At 57.2% G+C, this 19047-nt stretch overlaps 1 protein-coding gene across 2 annotated transcripts in view; it reads left to right on the top strand.

Annotated features, from left to right (window-relative positions):
• ZCCHC24 (zinc finger CCHC-type containing 24) overlaps positions 1-19047 on the top strand; it is a 56709-nt gene that overhangs the window by 8659 nt on the left and 29003 nt on the right. Inside the window, exons 2-3 of one of the 2 annotated variants that reach the window (XM_062213966.1) lie at positions 2250-2450; positions 12099-12360. In XM_062213966.1, coding sequence (XP_062069950.1) covers positions 2250-2450; positions 12099-12323 — 426 coding nt within the window. In that variant the 3' untranslated portion in view covers positions 12324-12360. Of the gene's footprint in view, positions 1-2249; positions 2451-12098; positions 12361-19047 lie in introns of those variants that run through there. The other variant, XM_062213965.1, reaches the window with a different exon arrangement.

The following is a 19047-nucleotide window of genomic DNA, read 5'->3' as shown; positions in this document are numbered from 1 at the left end:
GGAGTGCGGCCACAAGGCGGAGGAGAGGCTCAGGGTGTAATTAGTGCACTTTGTGGCACCCACAAAACTTCCCCTTCCTCTTGACAATCTGCTGCCAAAACAGTCCCGATTCCCGTGGACTTGCAGGGAGAGAGAGGGAAAAAAATAAGAGGCTGTTCTTTGTGAAATCGCAATTCCCAGCCATGAGGGTGAGTCACCCCACTGGGATCTTCAAGTTTCTTGTTTGGATGAACTTCTCTCTGAGAGGCTGGGCCCACTGCCTCCCCGCTTCCCTGTCCCCCACCCACCCGCGGGTGAGGGGGCTGGGGAGGAGGTCTCCTGGCTTGGGAAGTCCAGGTGCTCCCAGGGCCAAGGCAGAGCAGGCCTGGCTGTACCTGCACAGCCTGGGAGGGCTTGAGAAATGCAGATCCTGGCTGGGGTGGGGGTGGTGGCCTTAGTGTTGAGTGGGCACAGAGTTTCAGTTTTGGAAGATGAGAAAGTTCTAGAGGAGGGTGTTAGCAATGGCTACAAAACAAAGTGAATTCCCTCAGTGCCACTGGCAGCGTTTGCTGTGTCTAGTTCACCAAAGAATGTAGATTTCTGGTCCTCGCTCCCAGGGGGCTGCTTCGGGTAGGTCTGAGATGGGCCGCAGAACACCAGATCTGTTATGGGTTTTCCCAGTCCTTCAGTGCAAGCTTGGACACACTGGTTTAATCTGTACAATGGGAACAATGACTCACAGCGCTGTGGTGAGAATCAGCTATCTTAATATGTGAAGTTTCCCATGCTGGAGAGAGGAGGCGTGGTGGTGGAAGCTGATCTCCATGGGACTTGCCCAGCTCATTGGCTCACACACCTGCGGCGCTGGGGGGCTCCGCCCTTCCTGGTGGATCCTCCGTCGTGGTCTCCTCTGAGAGCTGGCATCTCCCGCAGGCTGAGCCTGGGTCCATGTGACGTCCTCCGCTGACCCTGGGCTTCCTGGTGTGACTGGCGGTGGTACAGCAGTCATCAGGACCCCCCGCGTCCCAGCCGCAGTCACTGTGTGCAGGCTGGGGCTGCCCGGGTTGCGGAGCCCGCGTCCTTCCTTCCACATCCCAGGCTGTGGTCCCAAAGGGCACGAGCGAGGACAGCCCAGAGAGGGAAAGGGCTGGCCCAGGATCGCACAGTGGGGTGTCCCGAGGACAGATGACAAGGAGGGGCAGACCCCAAACTAGAGAGGCCGCAGGGAGGCCCCAGCTGGGGTATGCATGCAGGAGGGGTGGGAGCTATTCTGGTTGGGGTAGGGGAGGGCGTGCCCCCTGCCCCTCTGAGTAGCTCTCAGCACCCCTCCCCCATCTTCCTACATTGAGAGGATGAAGAAAGGGCTGTCCCTGGCCCACCCCTGCAGGGCCCCCATCTTCCCCCTCGGCCTGAGGACTCCCCAGAGCCAAGCCCATCTCCCTGTCGGACCCCCAGGCGCAGATCGTCATCTCGTGGTTCTTGGGCACCTGAGTTGGGGCCAGGAGACACCCCATCCCCAGGCCTCTCACTGCCCCTCCCGGAGGAGCTGCCCCTCTCCGGCCTTGGCCTCGTCTCCACCTTTGCTAAATTCCAGAGTGCTGGGCGGCTGGGAGCCCGTGATGCCTATAAATAGAGGCTGTGTACACCAGGAGGGGCCTGGGCCGCGTCTGCTTTGAAGCTCGGTGAGGTGCCTGCTTCCTGTCATCTGGGGTTGGGGGGGCACTGAGCCACACCCCCACCCCCTTGAGTGCAGAAGGTGGCTCTGGGCTGCTGGGCTGAGGGTCCCTGGACACAGACCACACATTGTGCCACAGAGCCTGTAGACAGATGTTCCTTTTCCTGCAAGACTGGGAAACCGAGTCAGTAGCCATTTGCCTGAGCCCCTCCCCCCATTAGCAGTGGAGCCCCGATCCATTATACTTTCTGGTCCCATGGCCATGTGTCAAGAACAAGTGGTAATAATAATACCAGCCTCATCATCAGCATCACCACCTTATACGGAGTGGGTCCCAACTGGCGCCCTCGTGTTAGCCTTCCGGAAACCCTAGGAGGTAGCTATTAATATTTCCATTCTACAGACAGGACCACTGAGGCCCGGAGTGGTTAGCTGGCATGCCCAGGGACACACCCAACTGGAGCTGGGATTTGAACTCGGGCTCCTGGAGGCAGCCAAAGGCTCTGTGTGGACTCGCGTGTGTTGGGGGGAGGGCAGAGGACACCCCAGCACCCCCCAGGCCACGGCTGTGAATGTGTGTGCCTCACCCCCGCAGGCGCTGGGCAGCAGCGTGTACAAGAGCGCCTCGCCCTACGGCTCCCTCAACAACATCGCCGACGGCCTCAGCTCGCTCACCGAGCACTTCTCTGACCTGAGCCTCAGCTCCGAGGCCCGCAAGCCCAGTAAGCGGCCCCCGCCCAACTACCTGTGCCACCTGTGCTTCAACAAAGGACACTACATCAAAGACTGCCCCCAGGTAAGGCAGCCCGGCCCGGCAGGGGCCTCCACCTGTTGGTTCCCTTGTGGGGGTACACAGGACAGAGGCCCAGCTTGGGCCTGTGCGGGTGGCTGCGTGGGGGCATTGTGGACCCCAACATGCCGCTCTGCAGTGAGATGCAGGGCCTTCCTGTGGCGGGCAGGCCGGGCCAGCAGCCTCCTCACACTCACAGAGAAGGAATGCAGGCTCCAGGCCAGGAATCCACATGTGCACCCCCACCCCCAGACCCCATCTCTGCCTTGTCTTGTGAGGAGGCGGTGGAGGGGGCTCTTCCCCCACTGCTTGCCCCCCAGGAGAGGGCTGGGCAAGAGCCCCTGGCACGGTGGGGCCGGGTGGCTCTCTTGGGTGTGAACAGGGCCGCAGGGAGTGGGCTCAGCCCCCGTGGCTCGCCGACTGCTTTTCTGTGGCAGGGTGGGGCTCCGGGGCCCAGGCCCCCAGAGGATGGCCCCTGACTCACTGCTGGACTTGGCGTCTCGCATGCAGGGAGAGAGGTTAGCGGCTGTGCTCAGCGTGGTGCGAGATGCTTGGTGATTCGGCCCCCGTTACGTATTTTTTTTTTTCCCACATTTTCCGACTTTCTTTTCTGGTGTGGTGCTGCTTTCACTTTCTGTATGTAATGGGACTGGAATCCTGAAAACTCTGAGTGCCCCTGCGCTGGTCCCCTCCAGATGTTGGAGGCTGGGGCCGTGATAAGGTGGGGCCTGGTCCCGGCAGGACCCGTCAGGGGGCTGGGATATGCTTGTAGCGCTCCGCTCGGGGTGGCCCAGGCACAGCCGTGTCAGTGCTTCTGGGGAGCTCTGGTGAGAAATGCTCCACCACAGACCCTCCCCAGACCTCCCTCTCATTGTGTCCCACCCTGGACATCCGGGTACGGGGAGCTGGCCCGCTGGGGCCTGTCCCCTGTCCCCTACCCGCCCACCCCTGACTCCCCCTCAGTAGGAGTGGTCAGCAAGGGGGCATGCAGAGGTCCCCGCAGACTGTGGGGCCCTCTCCCATGGTTCTCTGGGTTGGTCCTCAAAGGCCTGCCCGTGGCCCTCCCAGCCAGCAGCCTCTCACATCACGGCAGCACCTCACCCTCTTGCCTGTGAGATGGGCAGGCCAGCATTTAGCCCCTTGAGGGAGGGGACAGACACCGTGCCCCGTGCCTTCTGAGCAGCTTTGCAAGTCCTGCCCACAACAGCCACCCCCTGTGCCAGGTGCTCTCACCAGCCTCATTCCACAGCCACCGTGGCTGAGCTGGTCAGGGGACAGCCGAAGCTTTGACTCACCCAGGCAGGCGACACCCAGACACCAGGAGGGGCACCCTGGCTGGCAGCTCAGGAAAGCTTCCGGGAGGAGGAGAGCTCAGGGCGAAGGTGGCTCAGTGTGACCCGTTTCTGAAGGCAATGGATGGGTGGTGAGCCAGAGGCACGGGGCTGTGGAGGTGTGAGGGTGAGTGTGTGTGTGCACCTGCCGCTGTCTCTGCAGGCAGGGCCAGAGCTCTTCCAGCTGCTGGGGGGCAGAGGGTCCCTCATGCTGGTGCTGACACTGGTTACGAGGACCTCAGTCCCTTCACTCTGTGGCGGACATCCAAGGAGTGGCCCCGGTGCACAGCTGCAGAAGAGTTGGGGAGTACAGCGCTGGGGAGAGGGTGGGCGTGCCTGGGAACCCCCGCCCTGGGACCCCAGTGCTCTTTGCTTCCTAGAGCAGCCCTGCCGCAGCCGTGGTCTGTGGTGCCTCAGTTTCTCTCTTGAGCTGTCCCCTCTCAAACCGGGCTCTGTCCAGCACTCCTGAAGCCCCGAGGCTCTGCCCTGCCCTGCTCACGAGCGATGAGGATGTGGTGAAATAACACGTGGTACAAGCTGAGCCTGGCCCACGCCCATCACAGGGTCTCAGCAGGTGTTGGCTAGCCGTGCGCTTTTCTCCTCTGGGTCCCTGGGACACGGTCCCAGGTATTCTGGCAGGCTGGGATTCCACTGGATCCTGACCACAAGCCCCAGGGGAGGTGCTGGGCGCGGGTCATCTCTGTACCCCTCGCTTCTGACATCCACACTATACCAGATACCTCCCACGGCAGGTACCAGTCTTCCAAGGAAGGGATACTGACAAGGCTGTCACCCATTTCAAAGGAAATGCTATGTCCGATCTCACACACAAAATGCGTAAAAGTAGAACACTTTTTTTTGGGGGGGGGGTTAACTGCTGTAATTCATTTCCCATAGAATTCACCCAAAGTGTGCAGCTCAATGGCCTTTGTGAACATCACAGACTCATGCAGTGCTCACCATAATCTGTTACAGGACATTTGCATCACGTTCAAGTTGAACTTTGTATCCTTTAGCTTCAGACCTTGCAGCTCCCACTTTGTATCCTTTAGCTTCAGACCTTGCAGCTCCCGACAACCACACATCCATCTTCTTCTTGTATAGATTCACCTTCCCTGGGCGTTCCAGGAAATGGGATCATGTGACAGCCTTCTTTAACTTAGTGTAGTGTTTTCAAGGCCTTCCCATGTGGTAGCCTGCCTCGGTTCCCACAATCCTGCTGCATTTTCTGGACAAGTCTGTGAACAGCATTTCCGTGCTATTTTGTAGAATCTACGTGTGGAGCCATCTGGTCTGGGCTTTCCTTGATTACTAATTTGGTCTCTTTGCTTGATCTAAGATGGGTCTGATGGTCTCTTTCTGCTTGATTCAGTTACTGTAGTTTGTATTCATAGAGTTGGTTTCACCTAATCTGTTGGCATGTTTGTTGATTGTCTTCTCTTACAAACCTTTTGATTTCCATACGGTCAGTAATAATATTCCCCTCTTTCCTTTCTAATTCTTGTAATCTGAGTTTTCTCTATTTCTTGGACATTCTGACTAAAGATTTGTTTATTTTGTTGAACTTTTCAAAGAACCAACTTTTGGTTTAGCTCACTTTCTCTATTGCTTTTCTCTTCTTTATTTCACTAGTTTCCACTCTAATCTCTCTCCTTTTTTCAAAAATTCATTTTACTGGGGGCCAGCACTGTGACACAGTGGGTTAATCCTCTGCCTGCGGCACCTGCATCCCATGTGGGTGCTGGTTCTGGTCCTGGCTGCTCCTCTTCCAGTCCAGCTCTTTGCTGTGGCCTAGGAAAGCAGTAGAGACTGATCCAGGTACTTGGGTCCCTGCCCCTACATGGGAGACCCGGAGGAGGCTCCTGGTTCCTGGCTTCGGATCAGCGCAGCTCCGGCCGTTGCGGCCATCTGGGGAGTGAACCAGTGGAGGGAAGAGCTTTCTGTCTCTCCCTCTCACTGTCTGTAACTCTACTTCTCAGATAAATAATGAATAAAGTCTTTAAAAACTTTATTTTACTTATTTGAAAGGCAGAGTTACGAAGAAAGAGACAGACAGACAGAGAGAGAGCTTCTATCCTCTGGTTCACTCTCCAAGTGGCCCAATGGCATAGGCTGGGCCAGCTTGAAAGTAGGAGCTTGGAACGCCATCTGAGTTTCCCACATGGGTAGTAGGGGCCAAAGCACTTGGGTCATCCTTCCCTGCTTGCCCAGGCCATAGCAGAGAGCTAGATCAGAAGCTGAGCAGCCGGGACTTGAACCAGCGCTTGTATGGGATGCCAGCATCACAGGCAGCAGCTTAACCCACCGTGCCATAATGCTGGCATTGCCTAATCTCTTTTATTTTGTAAATTATATTTACTTATTCTCAATTTTATTTGAAAGGCAGAGAAAGAGAGAGAGAGAGCATTTTCATCTGCTAGTTCACCCCCCCCAATCCCTATAATAGCCAGAGCAGGCCGAAGCCAGGAGCTGGAACCTTAATCCACTGGACTCCCACATGGGTGGCAGGAACCCAAGTGCTTGGGCCATCACTTGCTACCTCGCAGGGTGCACATTAGCAGGGAGCTGGAATCAAAAGCAGAGCCAGAACTTAAACCCAGACTCTCCAAAATGGGATGTGGCATCCCAAGTGACATTTTAGCCACAGCATCAAGCGTCCTTGCCTCTAATCGTTTTTTTAGATTGTAGTAAAATACACCTAAAAACTACCATCTTCGGGAGCCAACGCTGTGGCGGATAAAGCCATTGCCTATAGTGCCGGAATCCTGTATGGGCACTGGTTTGAGTCCCAGCTGCTCCACTTCTGATCCAGCTCTCTGCTGTGGCCTGGGAAAGCAGTGGAAGATGGCCCAAGTCCTTGGGCCCTTGCATCCGCATGGGAGACCGGGAAGAAGTTCCTGGCTTCTGGCTTCGAATCAGCATGGCTCCAGCCATTGCAGACAATTGGGGAGTCAACCATCAGATGGAAGACCTCTCTCTCTCTCTCTCTCTCTCTGCCTCTCCTTCTCCCTCTGTGTAACTCTGACTTTCAAATAAATAATTAAATCTTAAAAAAAAACTACCATCTTCATCAATTCAATGACAAAGAATACATTCACATCGTTGTAGAACCATCCACCACTATCCAGCCTCAGCTCTCTGTTTTATTTATTTGAGAGGCACATACACACGCACGCACACACACACGGACACACACACACAGAATTAGAAAGAGGGAGAGAGAGAGAGGGAGACTCCCAGGGTCTGCTTCGGCAGGAATCTGGAGTCAGGAGGCAGAGCCAGGTACTGAGCCAGGTGCTCTGATGTGGCACGTGGGGCTCTTAGCTGCTTAGCTGCACACTCACTCCCACAGACTCTCCTAAATTGTAGATCTGAAACTCCGTTCCATGAAACTCCCCTCTCCTCTCGCCAGCCAGCCCCCGGCAGCCACCATTCTCTCTCTCTCTCTCTCTCTCTCTCTCTTTTTTTTTTTTTCACAGGCTCTTTTTTTTTTTTTTTTTGACAGGCAGAGTGGACAGTGAGAGAGAGAGACAGAGAGAAAGCTCTTCCTTTTTGCTGTTGGTTCACCCTCCAATGACCGCTGCGGCGGGCGCACCATGCTGATCCGAAGCCAGGAGCCAGGTGCTTCTCCTGGTCTCCCATGGGGTGCAGGGCCCAAGGACTTGGGCCATCCTCCACTGCCCTCCCGGGCCACAGCAGAGAGCTGACCTGGAAGAGGGGCAACCGGGACAGAATCCGGGGCCCTGACTGGGACTAGAACCCGGTGTGCCAGCGCCGCAGGTAGAGGATTAGCCTATTGAGCTGCGGCGCCGGCCTATTCTCTCTTGATTTGTTTGACTACTCTAGGTACCTCATGGAGGTGGAGTTACCCAGTGTTGTCCTTTTGTGCCTGGGTTAACCTCACCCAGAATGTTGTCCCCAGGATTCTTCTGTTTTGTCGTGTGTGTCGGAGTTTCAGTCCTTTCTAAGGCCAGATAATACTCCATTGAATGCATAGACCACATTATTATCTGTGTACTCATCAATGGAAACAAGCCACGTTTTGGCTATCGGGCGTAACGTTACTCTGGGCATAGGTCTGTGAATATCTCTTCCTGGTCTTGTGCTTAGCTCCCCGAAAGTCTTGATTATTGCCTTCTGTCATCTTGCTTTAGGTTTAGTTTGCTCTTCTTTTTTTCCTGAAGATTTATTTACTTATTTGAAAGTGAGAGTTACAGAGAGAGAGAGAGAGAGAGGTCTTCCATCCACTAGTTTACTCCCCAGACGGCTGCAACAGCAAGGCCTGAGCCAGACTGAAGCCAGGAGCCAGGCGCTTCCTCCACGTCTCCCACGTGGGTGCAGCGTTCTGAGGGTTGCTGTATATGTGATGGGTCCTTGCTCATTCTCATACGTTCAGTCTATGCATGCATTTGAATCCAAAATTTCTCTCCTGTAATAGCACATAGTTGAATCTGGTTTTTTATTGTCCCGTCTGAGAATCCCTGCCTTTTGACTGTATTATTTAAGACATTCACTCTTTTTAAAAAAAAAAAAAAAAATCTGGGCTGGCCCCTGGTGCTAGTCAGAGCAGTGTTGGGTCTTTTAAATATTTATTTATTTATTTGAAAAGCAGAGAGTTACAGACAGGCAGAGGCAGAGAGAGAGGTCTTCCAACCACTGGTTCACTCCCCCGATGGCCACAATGTCTGGGGCTGCACCGATCTGAAGCCAGGAGCCAGGAATTTCTTCTGGGTCTGCCTCATGGGTGCAGGGGTCCAAGCACTTGGGCCATCTTCTAATGTTTTCCAAGGCCCTAACAGAGAGCTGGATCGGAAGTGGAGCAGCTGGGACTCGAAATGGCGCCCATATGGGATGCCGGCACTGCAGGCAGCAGCTTTACCTGCTACACCGCAGAGCCGACCCCAATACATTCTCATTTAATGCTACTATTTACATAGTTGGATTTAGGTTTGCCATTTTTCTTTTTGTCTCCTAAATTGTTCATATCTTTCCTGTGCCTCTAATCCTCCTTTATTGCTTTCTTTGGTATTAATTTTCTAATGTAACATTTAAATTTCTTTAATGATTTTTTTTTTGACAGGCATAGTGGACAGTGAGAAAGAGAGACAGAGAGAAAGGTCTTCCTTTTGCTGTTGGTTCACCTTCCAATGGCCGCCGTGGCCGGCGCGCTGCAGCCGGCACACTGCGCTGATACGAAGGCAGGAGCCAGGTGCTTATCCTGGTCTTCCATGCGGGTGCAGGGCCCAAGCACTTGGGCCATCCTCCACTGCACTCCCTGGCCACAGCAGAGAGCTGGCCTGGAAGAGGGGCAACTGGGACAGAATCCGGCGCCCTGACTGGGACTAGAACCCGGTGTGCCAGCACCGCAAGGTGGAGGATTAGCCTATTGAGCCGCAGTGCCGGCCAATGATTTTTTCACTATATTTTGTGAGTTATTTCTTTGGGGATTGCTCTAGGGCTTTTTACACATTTTAATGGGCGCGTGTCTGCTTCAGATTGGTAATTAGCTCCAGTGAGATACAGAAGTGTCAGTCCTAGGAGCTCTGTTCCATCCGAGTTTTGGCTTTCAGTAGCTCTGCTGTGCTGTGTCCCTAGAGCCATTCTCTTGATTCTATTGATTACAGCTTCTCCTCACATTGGAGACGTTTTCAGTCATTGTCTCCTCAAACATTCTTCCCGTGGCCAACAGTGTGGCTCAGCAGGTTAAGCTGCCACCTGAGACGCTGGCATCCCATATTGGAGTGTTGGATTGAGTCCTGCGTGCTCCGCTTCCCAGCCAGCTCCCTGCTAATGCACCCGGGAAGCCAGCAGCAGACGATGTCCCAAGTGCTTGGGCCCCTGCCACCCAGGTGGGAGACCTGGATGGAATTCCAGGCTCCTGGCTTTGGCCGGGCCCAGCCATGGCCATTATGGCCATTTGGGGAGTGAACCAGCATACAGAAGCGCCCTCTCTCTCTCTCTCTCTTTCTCTCTGTCTGTCTCTTCTTCCCTTTCTCTGTCACTCTGCCTTTCAAATAAATAAAGTAAATGTGAAAAAAATTTCTTTCTGCTCCTTTATCTCTTCTGCTTCTGTGGGATGATTGTTAAGTGACGTAAGTGACTAAAGCCGCTCTCGGCGCTCCAGGGCTCTGCGGATGGCGGCAGGGAGCACGAGGTGAACGCACTCACTGTCAGTGGCCCCGACCGCGGGTCACAGGAACCAGCGGCTGGGGTCTTGTTAGCCAATTATTCTCTAACCTTAAACCTAGGATAGGGGTTTTGAGAGCTCGCTGCATCAGATTGCTGGGGTCCCTCACATGTCCCAGCATAGTGTGAGGAGACCGGGAGCCCTGACAGCAGAGGCTGAAGATGCTAGAAACCATTTTCGAATGTCACAGAAGAGCAGCCCCTTCTTGCAAGGTGAGACTGTGCCTGGGTCAGCGTCCTTCTCCAGCCAATGTCACCACTGGCTCAAGAACACTTAGGAGCCAAGAGCCACCCTGCACCCCCTCACAGTGTGCCAGCTGGCCAGCCCTGGGGTACTCGTATTGTTAACAGTAATAGTAAGGGCCTCCTCTAAGCATTGGGTTTACTCCTGAGTTTAATGTGTTTTCTGCATTTGCTCATTTAGCCCTCTCAACGGCCCTCCCAGTAGGCACTAGTGATGCCAAATTGCCAGATGCTACGACAGAGGCCCAGAGAAGCTGAGTGACTTGCCTAAGATCCCCAACACTAGCGCTGAATACAGTCCTGGCTCCAGAGTCCACACTTTTTCTCTGACATCTGCCATCGCCGTTAGCATTGAGACTTTGATCTCCCGTATCATTCACAGAAAGTCAAGGGTCTTTAAAAGACGAGTTGCTGGGCAAAAAGAAAGATAAGGATAGGGTGGGGAGAAGCCAGACGTGGTCTGGTCCAGCCAGCTCGGCACGATGGCTCCTTCCGCTGCTGGTCCAGCCTCAGGGGGTCTGCTGGCCCAGTACAGCCAGGCAGGTCCGGGCAGGCTTGGGACTGCCAGCTCTGGGGGCAGCAGAAAGCCCGCTGGCTTCAGGGGAAGCGTGGTCACTGTGTGCCCAGCCTGCGTGCAGGTCAGTGGTCCTCTCATATTGGCCTCTGCACCCTTCTGAGGCAGGGCTGGAGGACCTGTGCCGCAGCACTGTGCTCTGAGCCAGATGCCCCCGCCTGCACGGGCATGTGTGTTTGTGCTGGCCGCGTGGCACGGTGCCGCATCTGCGCCCAGGACACACAGTCTGTCCAAGATAGAGCAGGGCCCAGGGCCTGCTCCCATCACCCAACCATTCCTGAGCGCCTACTGCGTGCAGGGCCCGTACTTGATAAGGTCCTTGGTGGGGCAGCTAGAAACAGCGTTGGCCACTCTGGGTGACCAGGGCTCTGCAGTGGAGGTTTGCCGTGATGGACCAGCTCTGCCTGGGGCTTCCTGGGAGGCCTCAAGGAGGAGGAGGCGGGGCGTGGGGTGGGGGAGGCTTCCAAGCAAGCGTGTAAATAACGGGAGTAGCCTTTCTGGGCACTGCGAACCTTGGCGACGGCTGGCGCTCCAGCGGGGAGGAGCAGGAGGTGTGGCCGCAGCAGGTGGTGAAGGGCCTGCGGGCCAGGCTGCCCAAACTTGGACTGTGTCTGAAGGGCAGGGAGAAGCCAGCCAAAGGTTTAGGTGACATGCTCAGATTGGCATTTTGAAAGATCGGGCTGGAGGCACGTTGGAGACCGGGCTGGAGGAGATAGGACTGCAGGGGAAGGCAAGCGACACAGATCAGACACAAGGCAGGGCGTGCGGAGGCTGGAGGGGAGGGACCGACTTCCAGAGAAAGCACCAGCTGTGGGGCGGGGTGCCAGGGAGCGTGCTGCCTGGGAAAACGGGGTGCCGCCCACTGGGCTCTGAGACCATGGGCGCGCCTTCGCGTGCTTGCTCAGCGGGTGTCGCCTGAGCCCGCTCCATGCCGGACACGCGCTGGCCTTTGAGGATGCCACAGCGCGCAACCAGGAGCGGCTCCCGCAGTCCTGGAGCTGGCCTCCCAGTGGGTGCTGTCAGACCGCAGGCGCAGGTCAGCGGGAAGACGGGGGCACAGCAGAGCCCATGAAGAATCTAGCAGGGAGCTTGGACAGCGTGTGCCTGGCCGGCTCCTCCACCAGGGACAGTGGGGCCGTGCCAGGGGCCCAGGAGACTCCCAGGGGTCCACAGAAGTGTTCTACCATTCATTTATTTTAAAACCAGAAAAGGGGCTGGCGCCGTGGCTCAATAGGCTAATCCTCCGCCTGCGGCGCCGGCACCTGGGGGTTCTAGTCCTGGTCGAGGTGCCAGATCCTGTCCCGGTTGCCCCTCTTCCAGGCCAGCTCTCTGCTGTGGCCCCAGGAGGACAGTGGAGGATGGCCCAAGTGCTTTGGCCCTGCACCCCATGGGAGACCAGGAGAAGCACCTGGCTCCTGGCTTCGGATCAGCATGATGCGCCAGCCGCGGCGGCCATTGGAGGGTGAACCAACAGCAAAGGAAGAGCTTTCTCTCTGTCTCTCTCTCTCTCACTCTCTCTCTCTCTCACTCTGCCTGTCAAAATAAATAAATAAATAAATAAAAAATAAACAAAAAACAGGAAAGGAATATCAAAATAATGCCATCTGGTATGAATCCTGCCTGGATGTTTGTCTTTCTACCAAAGTTGTCAGAAAATAGTTATTAAAAGGTTTATTTATTTGAAAGGTAAAGTGACAGAGGGAGGGAGGGAGAGAGAGAGAGAGAGAGAATCTTCCATCCCCTTGTTCACTCCCCAAATGGCTGCAATGGCCAGGCCTGAGACCAGGAGCCAGGAACTCCACTGAGTGGCAGGAATTCAAACATTGGGCCATCTTCCGTTGCCTTCCCAGGCACATTAACAAGGAGCTGGATTGGAAGTGGAGCAGCCGGGACTCGAACCCACATGGGATGCTGGCATCAGAGGTAGTGGTTTAACCTGCTGTGCCACAACACCAGCCCTAGAGAAGATACTTTTAATAATTTTATGGAGGAAGGGGCTCACGCAGGCCACAGTGCCCCAGACCCTGAAACCGTGAAGGTCATGATGTGTTGGGGTGTTAGCTGGGGGCCGCCGCGGCCTGCCCGGTGACAGGACATGCGCTTTCCAGCTACCATTTTCCTCTGAAGTGCAGCCAGGCTGGGGGTCCCCACACCCACCATAAGGGCCCTGATGTTGGAGAGGGAGATGTTTTGTGCAAGTCAAAGAAAACAGCCTCAAATTTATAGTCCAGAGATCAGAGTTCCAGTTCCAAAAAAAAAAAAATGCTGACCCACTTTGGGCGCGTCACACACCCTCTCTGGGCTCCCTGCTGTGTTGACGCACTCAGCACCTCTGCAGGAGTGGGGGCTGGGGTGGGGCCCGGGGTGGTACACCACGAACGACGCGTGGGACAGACGCACGTCCTTTCCCTGAGCCCTCCCCTGCCCTTGCTGGCAGTGAGGCCCAGCCCCGCCCAGCCTGGCGGTCACCCTTCCTGCGCTGACCTGGGAGCAGGAACTCCAAGCCCTCAGCCTGCACCACCCCCTGCCAAGACAGTCTTGGTGCGGGGGGGGGGGGGGCACCGGTGACTCCATCGAGGGAGGTCTGCGGGTGTTGTCACCTGCGCTCCCCGGGAGAGGCCAGGGGAGGGCGGGGCCCAGGGGAGCTGCCATCCCGAGTCAGCGCGCCCTGGGCCGCTAATGCAATCCAGATGTCAGACAGAAAACAGCCGTCGCCCCCACCCATCTGGCAGCTCGGGTTTCTCGGAGATTGCAAAAGAAGAAGAAAAATAGAGCAAGGAAGAGAATTGACTCCTAGAACAGCTGAGCCCGAGAGGCGGCAGCATGTAAACAGCGGCAGGGTCCTGCGGGGCGGGCGAGGCCGCTTGTCCAGCCCCCCCACCCCCCGCTCCCGGCCCCTGGCCCCAGCTCTGCTGCCCTGGGACCCCAGGCTGGAGCAGGCTGGTGCCCAAGGCGAAGGCGGCAGCAGAGCCGAGGCCCCAGCCCACGTCCGACCCGAGCTGGCGTTCGCAAACCCTCATTCCAGCCTTGACCTGGCTGCAGAGTGGCTGGAGCCAGGGCAGAGGATGGGCAAGGAGGGGGCAGAGCGGGGGCAGGATTTTCGGGGCAGAAGCTCAGGCTGGGACTCGGCCCCAGCGCCAGGCAGTTGGGGAGCAGAGGATGGGGGTGTGGCCGGCCTCCCCCAGCACAGCCTCGTACTTGACCTTCATGTTTCAGTGAAGGAGGGATTGTCCGGCTCAAAAGCTTTGAAACCATGGATCAGCTCAGAGCTGCTGTGATTGGGATGTGGTTTGACCGAAGCCTCCAAAGGATCCTGTGTTGCAAGCTTGGTCCTCAGAGTGGTGGTTAGGAGGCGGGGCCTAGTGGGCGTGGCTTTGGTCACTGCCTTGTAAGGGGTGAAGGTGTTTCTCATGGTTGTCTGGTCAGTTCTCAGGAGCGGGTCCATAGTGAGAGGGCCAGCCTGGCTCCTCCCCTCTCTCTGGCTTCCTGTCCTAACTGTGATCTCTCGCTTCTGGATATCAGCCGCTGAGAGGCCTTTTCCCCAAACTGACGCCATGCCGTTTGCAAATACGGGAACCTATTTTCTCTGCCAGCACCCAGCTCCAGGTGTTTTGTTGAAGTCACAGAAAAGGAACTTATACAAGGAAGAAATGATTCAGCCTGGGTGGGCCTGGGCCGGGGGCAGGGGCGTGGCTGGGAATCTAGGCTGCTGCAGGTGACATTGCCCGCCCCTGACGGGCTGAGGGGCCTGGGCTGTGCTGGGCCTGCCCTTGGCGCAGGCCCTGGAATGCCAAGAGCACTCGGGGAATGCTAGCTGGGAAGGGTGTTGCTCGGGGCACTGTGCCTGCTCCTTGGCGCGTGGTGGCTTTGGCGTAGGTGCTGATGTCAGGGCAGTGCCCCAGACTCAGGGTCCTGGGCTCCAGCCCTTCCTCCTCGCATCTGCGGCCCCCTGCTTGCAGCGCGGTGGCCGGAGCACAGCCGCCGGAGCCAGTCTGCTTTGTGTTCTACCTCCAGCCCCGCCTCTTGCTGGCTGGGCGCCTTTGGGAAAATGCACCCAGGCTTTCTAGGCCCCAGCATCCTCTCTGCGAAAACTCCTGCTCTGTGGGATGTTGTGAGCCCGCAGCCTCCACAGGTGTCGCCTGCCGTCGCTGTCATCATGCCTCCGCTCAGCTGTTTCAGACTGCTCTGGGAGGACCCAGGGGTCCAAGGCTGTGGGGTCCAGGGAGGGGGCTTTGGTCCTGCCTTCCCACTCCCCCCCCACCCCCGAAAGGCGAGCTGCCTTTGAGAGAACAGGGGAGAGGCTATGTTTTCTCAGGAGCCTTGGGAGGGGCTCGCGTGATTTCCGGTCACCCAGCTTGGCTTCCGAGACTGTGTCCCGAGGGTGGGTGCTCCAGGACGAGGGGTGATAGGACACCCGTGGGCTGTCAGCTCCCATCTGGCCTAGGCAAGTGGGAGCAGCTGCCGGGGGCGGGGTGCAGGGCGTGGGGGCACAGGCGGCCACTTCGACATCCTTCCTGCTGCCTCGCGCCCGGCAGGAAAGAGCCTAGGAGGGCTGGTTTCACATCCTCAGCTGCCAGTTCTCTTTTTAAAAGGGTCACAGATGGCGATTAGGAGACCCCAGGAATCTCAAGGTGTCCGTGGTCTCACCTTCTCCATCCTCTGCTCCCGGACCCATTCCTGGTCTTGCACGATCTGCAAGACCTAGTGCTGGAGCAGAGCTGTTGCATCCTTGGGCTGAATAACACCCCCATCCCCTCCTCCAGGCAGCCTTCTATGATTTCTCCTGATCTCCAAGCTCAGAGGGACTGCCCTCCTCTGAATCCTAGAACGGCCCACCCACTCACTCATTAACTCACTAGTTCCTCTCCTGCCAGGGCCTGCAGCGTGCCAGGCTCTTGGCCTGCACCTCTCCCATGGCTCATTTTTGCCTTGCAATTGCTCAGGGTGGAGCTGGCTCTACAGCCCTGCAGATGGTTCTGGATGGGCCATCCTTTGGTCCTCTCAGCCTCAATGAGGACAGGGGAGTCCAGGGCAACTGAGTCCCACTGAGCCGCACTCAGACTTCACTACTGACCTTAGCTAGACTGCAGGGTCTCCCGGGAGTCTATACAATGGGCTTGCCTCTCTATAGCGAGTTTTGCCACTTCTGTGGGAAAAGGGTAGACGAAGTTTCTGTTCCTGTCCTTGGCACCTGCCAGGCATGCAGTAAATGGCAGCAGTCACTGTGGGTGCTCCTTGTCTGGCTGCCGGGGCTCCTGAGCCGCCTCTGCCCTCATGTGTAGTGTGAGGCTCTGAGCCTGGCGCAGGGTTGACGTGAGCTGCCTTGAGAGGCAGCATGGGGTACAACAGGCCCCGAGCCCTCCCCTCTCCTTTTCCCGGATCCATTTAGCAGGTGCTTAACCACACATGCGTGCACACATGTGCATACACACACATGTGCGCAGCTGCACACCCAGGCCTCTCCAACCCTGTGGCACCCTGCAGGCTCCCCAGCCTTTCCCTGCGCTCGCTCTTCCTGTCTCCCTTTCAGGGCCTGGCTTGCACCCACCTCCCTTGTGGAGCCCTCTCCAGCCAGCCCAGGCCCGCAGGCTCTTCTCTCTGATCCCTGCTTTTCATGACCAGCTCCCTCACCCCACACCTGATTTGAATGCCCCCCAACCCCGCCGCAGTTTCTCACCTGTCTTGAGCCCTGCCTGCTCCTGGAATGGGGCCCGGGCCTGGGCCCCAGGAGGTGGCCCCACTATTGTGACTGTTTGAACGCTGCTGTGCTTCTCCCACCCCAGGTCCTGGCTGAGCTGAGGTCTCAGCCAGGAGTCCACACGTTTTATCCATCGTCTGTGAGCCCAGCCCAGGAGCATCTCTGGGCCCTTCTGGACCCTCTGTGTTTCTGAGCCCTTCCTGGCTTGCCTGGCAGAGGGAGCACAGGCTGGGGGGGTCCTAAGGCTGCCAGGGAGTGGACACATTTCCTGCACTGGGTGGGAGGAGGAAGGTGTGAGCCAGGAGCTGCCCTGGCCCTTCCCAGGATCTTGGAGACATATTTGCGATGGCTGCGTTTCCCCTCCCTTCCACATCCGGGGTGGCCACACTGGACAGGGCCTGTGTCGTTGGGTCCCTCGTGCAGCCCATGGTCCTGTCCGGAGTGGGAGGTGACCACCTTGGGCAAGGGACCAGGGTCCAGCTGCTGGGTTAGAGGACCTGGCTCCACCAGTCTGTCCTGCCTTTGAGATCTTGGCTCCCCTCCCCACAGCACCCTCCCCCAACTCCAAGGTTTGGGCTTCAGAAGAATGATGTAGAGGAAGTAACACACCTGGAGTGAGGTGGGGAGCCCGGAGAAGTCCCTCAGGCCTGGCTTTCCTGTTTGCTTGGTTTGAACATTTACTTATTTATTTGAAAGACAGAGGTAGAAACACAGCAAGCTCTCCCATTCACTGGTTCACTCCCCAAATGGCCACAACAGTCAGGGCTGGGCCATGCTGAAGCCACGTGCCTAGAACCCTAGCTGGGTCTTCCACGTAGCTGCAGGGACCCAAGCACTTGGGCCATCTCTGCTGCTTTCCTAGGTGCGTTAGCAGGGAGCTGGATCAGAAGTGGAGCAGCCAGGACTCGAACCAGTGCTCTGATATGGGATGCCAGCATCGCAAGTGGTGGCTTAACCTGCTGCACCACAATGCCTTCACCTTACTGCTCACTGAACCCTCACCCTAGCCTGGGTGCTGTCTGTGGTTCACCTCTCTGCCTGCCTTCTTTTCTTTTGTAACAGTAGCACAGAGAGGTTAAGGAAGCTGCCCACGGTCCTACAGCTGGCTAGGATCGGGCCAAGTTGGTGTGACCGCAGGGCCCGGCCTTTCCCACTGCCCCTCGCTGTCCTCCCTGCCTTCATGTGGGAGCCATGACTTATCCCACAGGCTGGGGTGACAGGGATGGGCGGGTGTCCCCGAGGCAGGCAGCGTAAGGTGGGGGGCTGACAAGGCTGCTCTGCTCCCCGCTAGGCCGTGTAAAACCACTTAGCACCCAGCCTGGCACACAGTGGGTGCCTGGCAAAGGAACCCGCTGCTGTTGTCCTATTCCGAGTCCCTGGTGTGTGCCATGGTGCCTGCTGCTGAGCAGGGAGCAGGCGCCATGGAGATGGCATTAACCATGCAGTCCCTAACATCTGCTGGGTCCCAGGCCCTGCTCTGGGTGCTCTACAGATGCTGACCCATCTCATCTTCACTCGGCCCTCTGTGCTGGGCACTCTTGGGACCCCCACTCCACAGAGGGGGAAACTGAGGACAGAGCGGGGACGCCACCTGCCCAGGGTCACACAGCGTGGCTGCTTTCCCAGGCAGTGTGGAAGGAAGGAAGATGTGAACGGGGCTCGGTTGGGGTGTGCAGAAGGCAGGCAGGCAGTGAACCTTGAATGTGCTCCATGTCCTTGGGGTCATCGACATCCTCAAGACCTCGTGGGCTCACCCAGGTCACACAGCAGCCTAGGCCGTGGCTAGGATTCGGCTCCCTAGCCTGGCCGACTCCTAACCCCCCCGCCTCTCCCAGTACTTCAGGGACCAGTGACTGGCATAGCTCCCAAGGCCCCCAACTCCCCCAACCCTGAGAGGCCTCAGGCCTCCATAAGCGACTTACAGGCAGGACCAGGAACTTCTTGGCCACTCATTGCCAAGGTGTTTGGCTCTAACCTGCCATGGGGGAGGTTAGAAGAAAGAGCCCTGTGGGTGGCCTTGAATCAGCACCTTGCCCTTGCTGCACCTGCTTCCCTTCTGGGCAGGGGGCCCAGCCGTGTGCATCTGGCGGGTCCCTCAGGGCTGCTGTGTGGCTCCTGTGAGACGCACTGCACGCCCAGCTGTGCCTCCAAGTGCGGGCCATGGCCCAATGGCCACAGCATAGCAGAAATGTGCCAGAAATGCAGACACCCAGGCCCCGCCCCCACCCCCATGGAATCCGAATCTGCGTTTTCACCCACTGCCTGGGTCCCTTGTGGACACATGAGAGCTTGGAGACGCTGGTCCAGGGATATGCAGGAGTTCCCCTCCCTTTCCTGGAGGCTGCCTCTTGGGCCTTCTTTGCAAGGGAGCATTTCTCTGGCCATTTCCCTCTCCTTGGGAGAAACACCACCGGGCAGCCAGACCCCTGGGCTGCTGGGCTGTGTCGGGTCCAGGAGCGCATCATTGTGAAACTGAAATTGGGCAGCCCCTGTCGCTCCGGCCACCCCTGGCGGAGCCAACTCCATTTATCTGGGAGTGGGGCTTCCTGCAGAGTCAGCAAGGCCGGAGTT

This window comes from Lepus europaeus, chromosome 17, assembly GCF_033115175.1.
Source record: "Lepus europaeus isolate LE1 chromosome 17, mLepTim1.pri, whole genome shotgun sequence".
NCBI classification, from domain to species: domain Eukaryota; kingdom Metazoa; phylum Chordata; class Mammalia; order Lagomorpha; family Leporidae; genus Lepus; species Lepus europaeus.
This window is presented reverse-complemented; position numbering and strand designations above follow the sequence as displayed.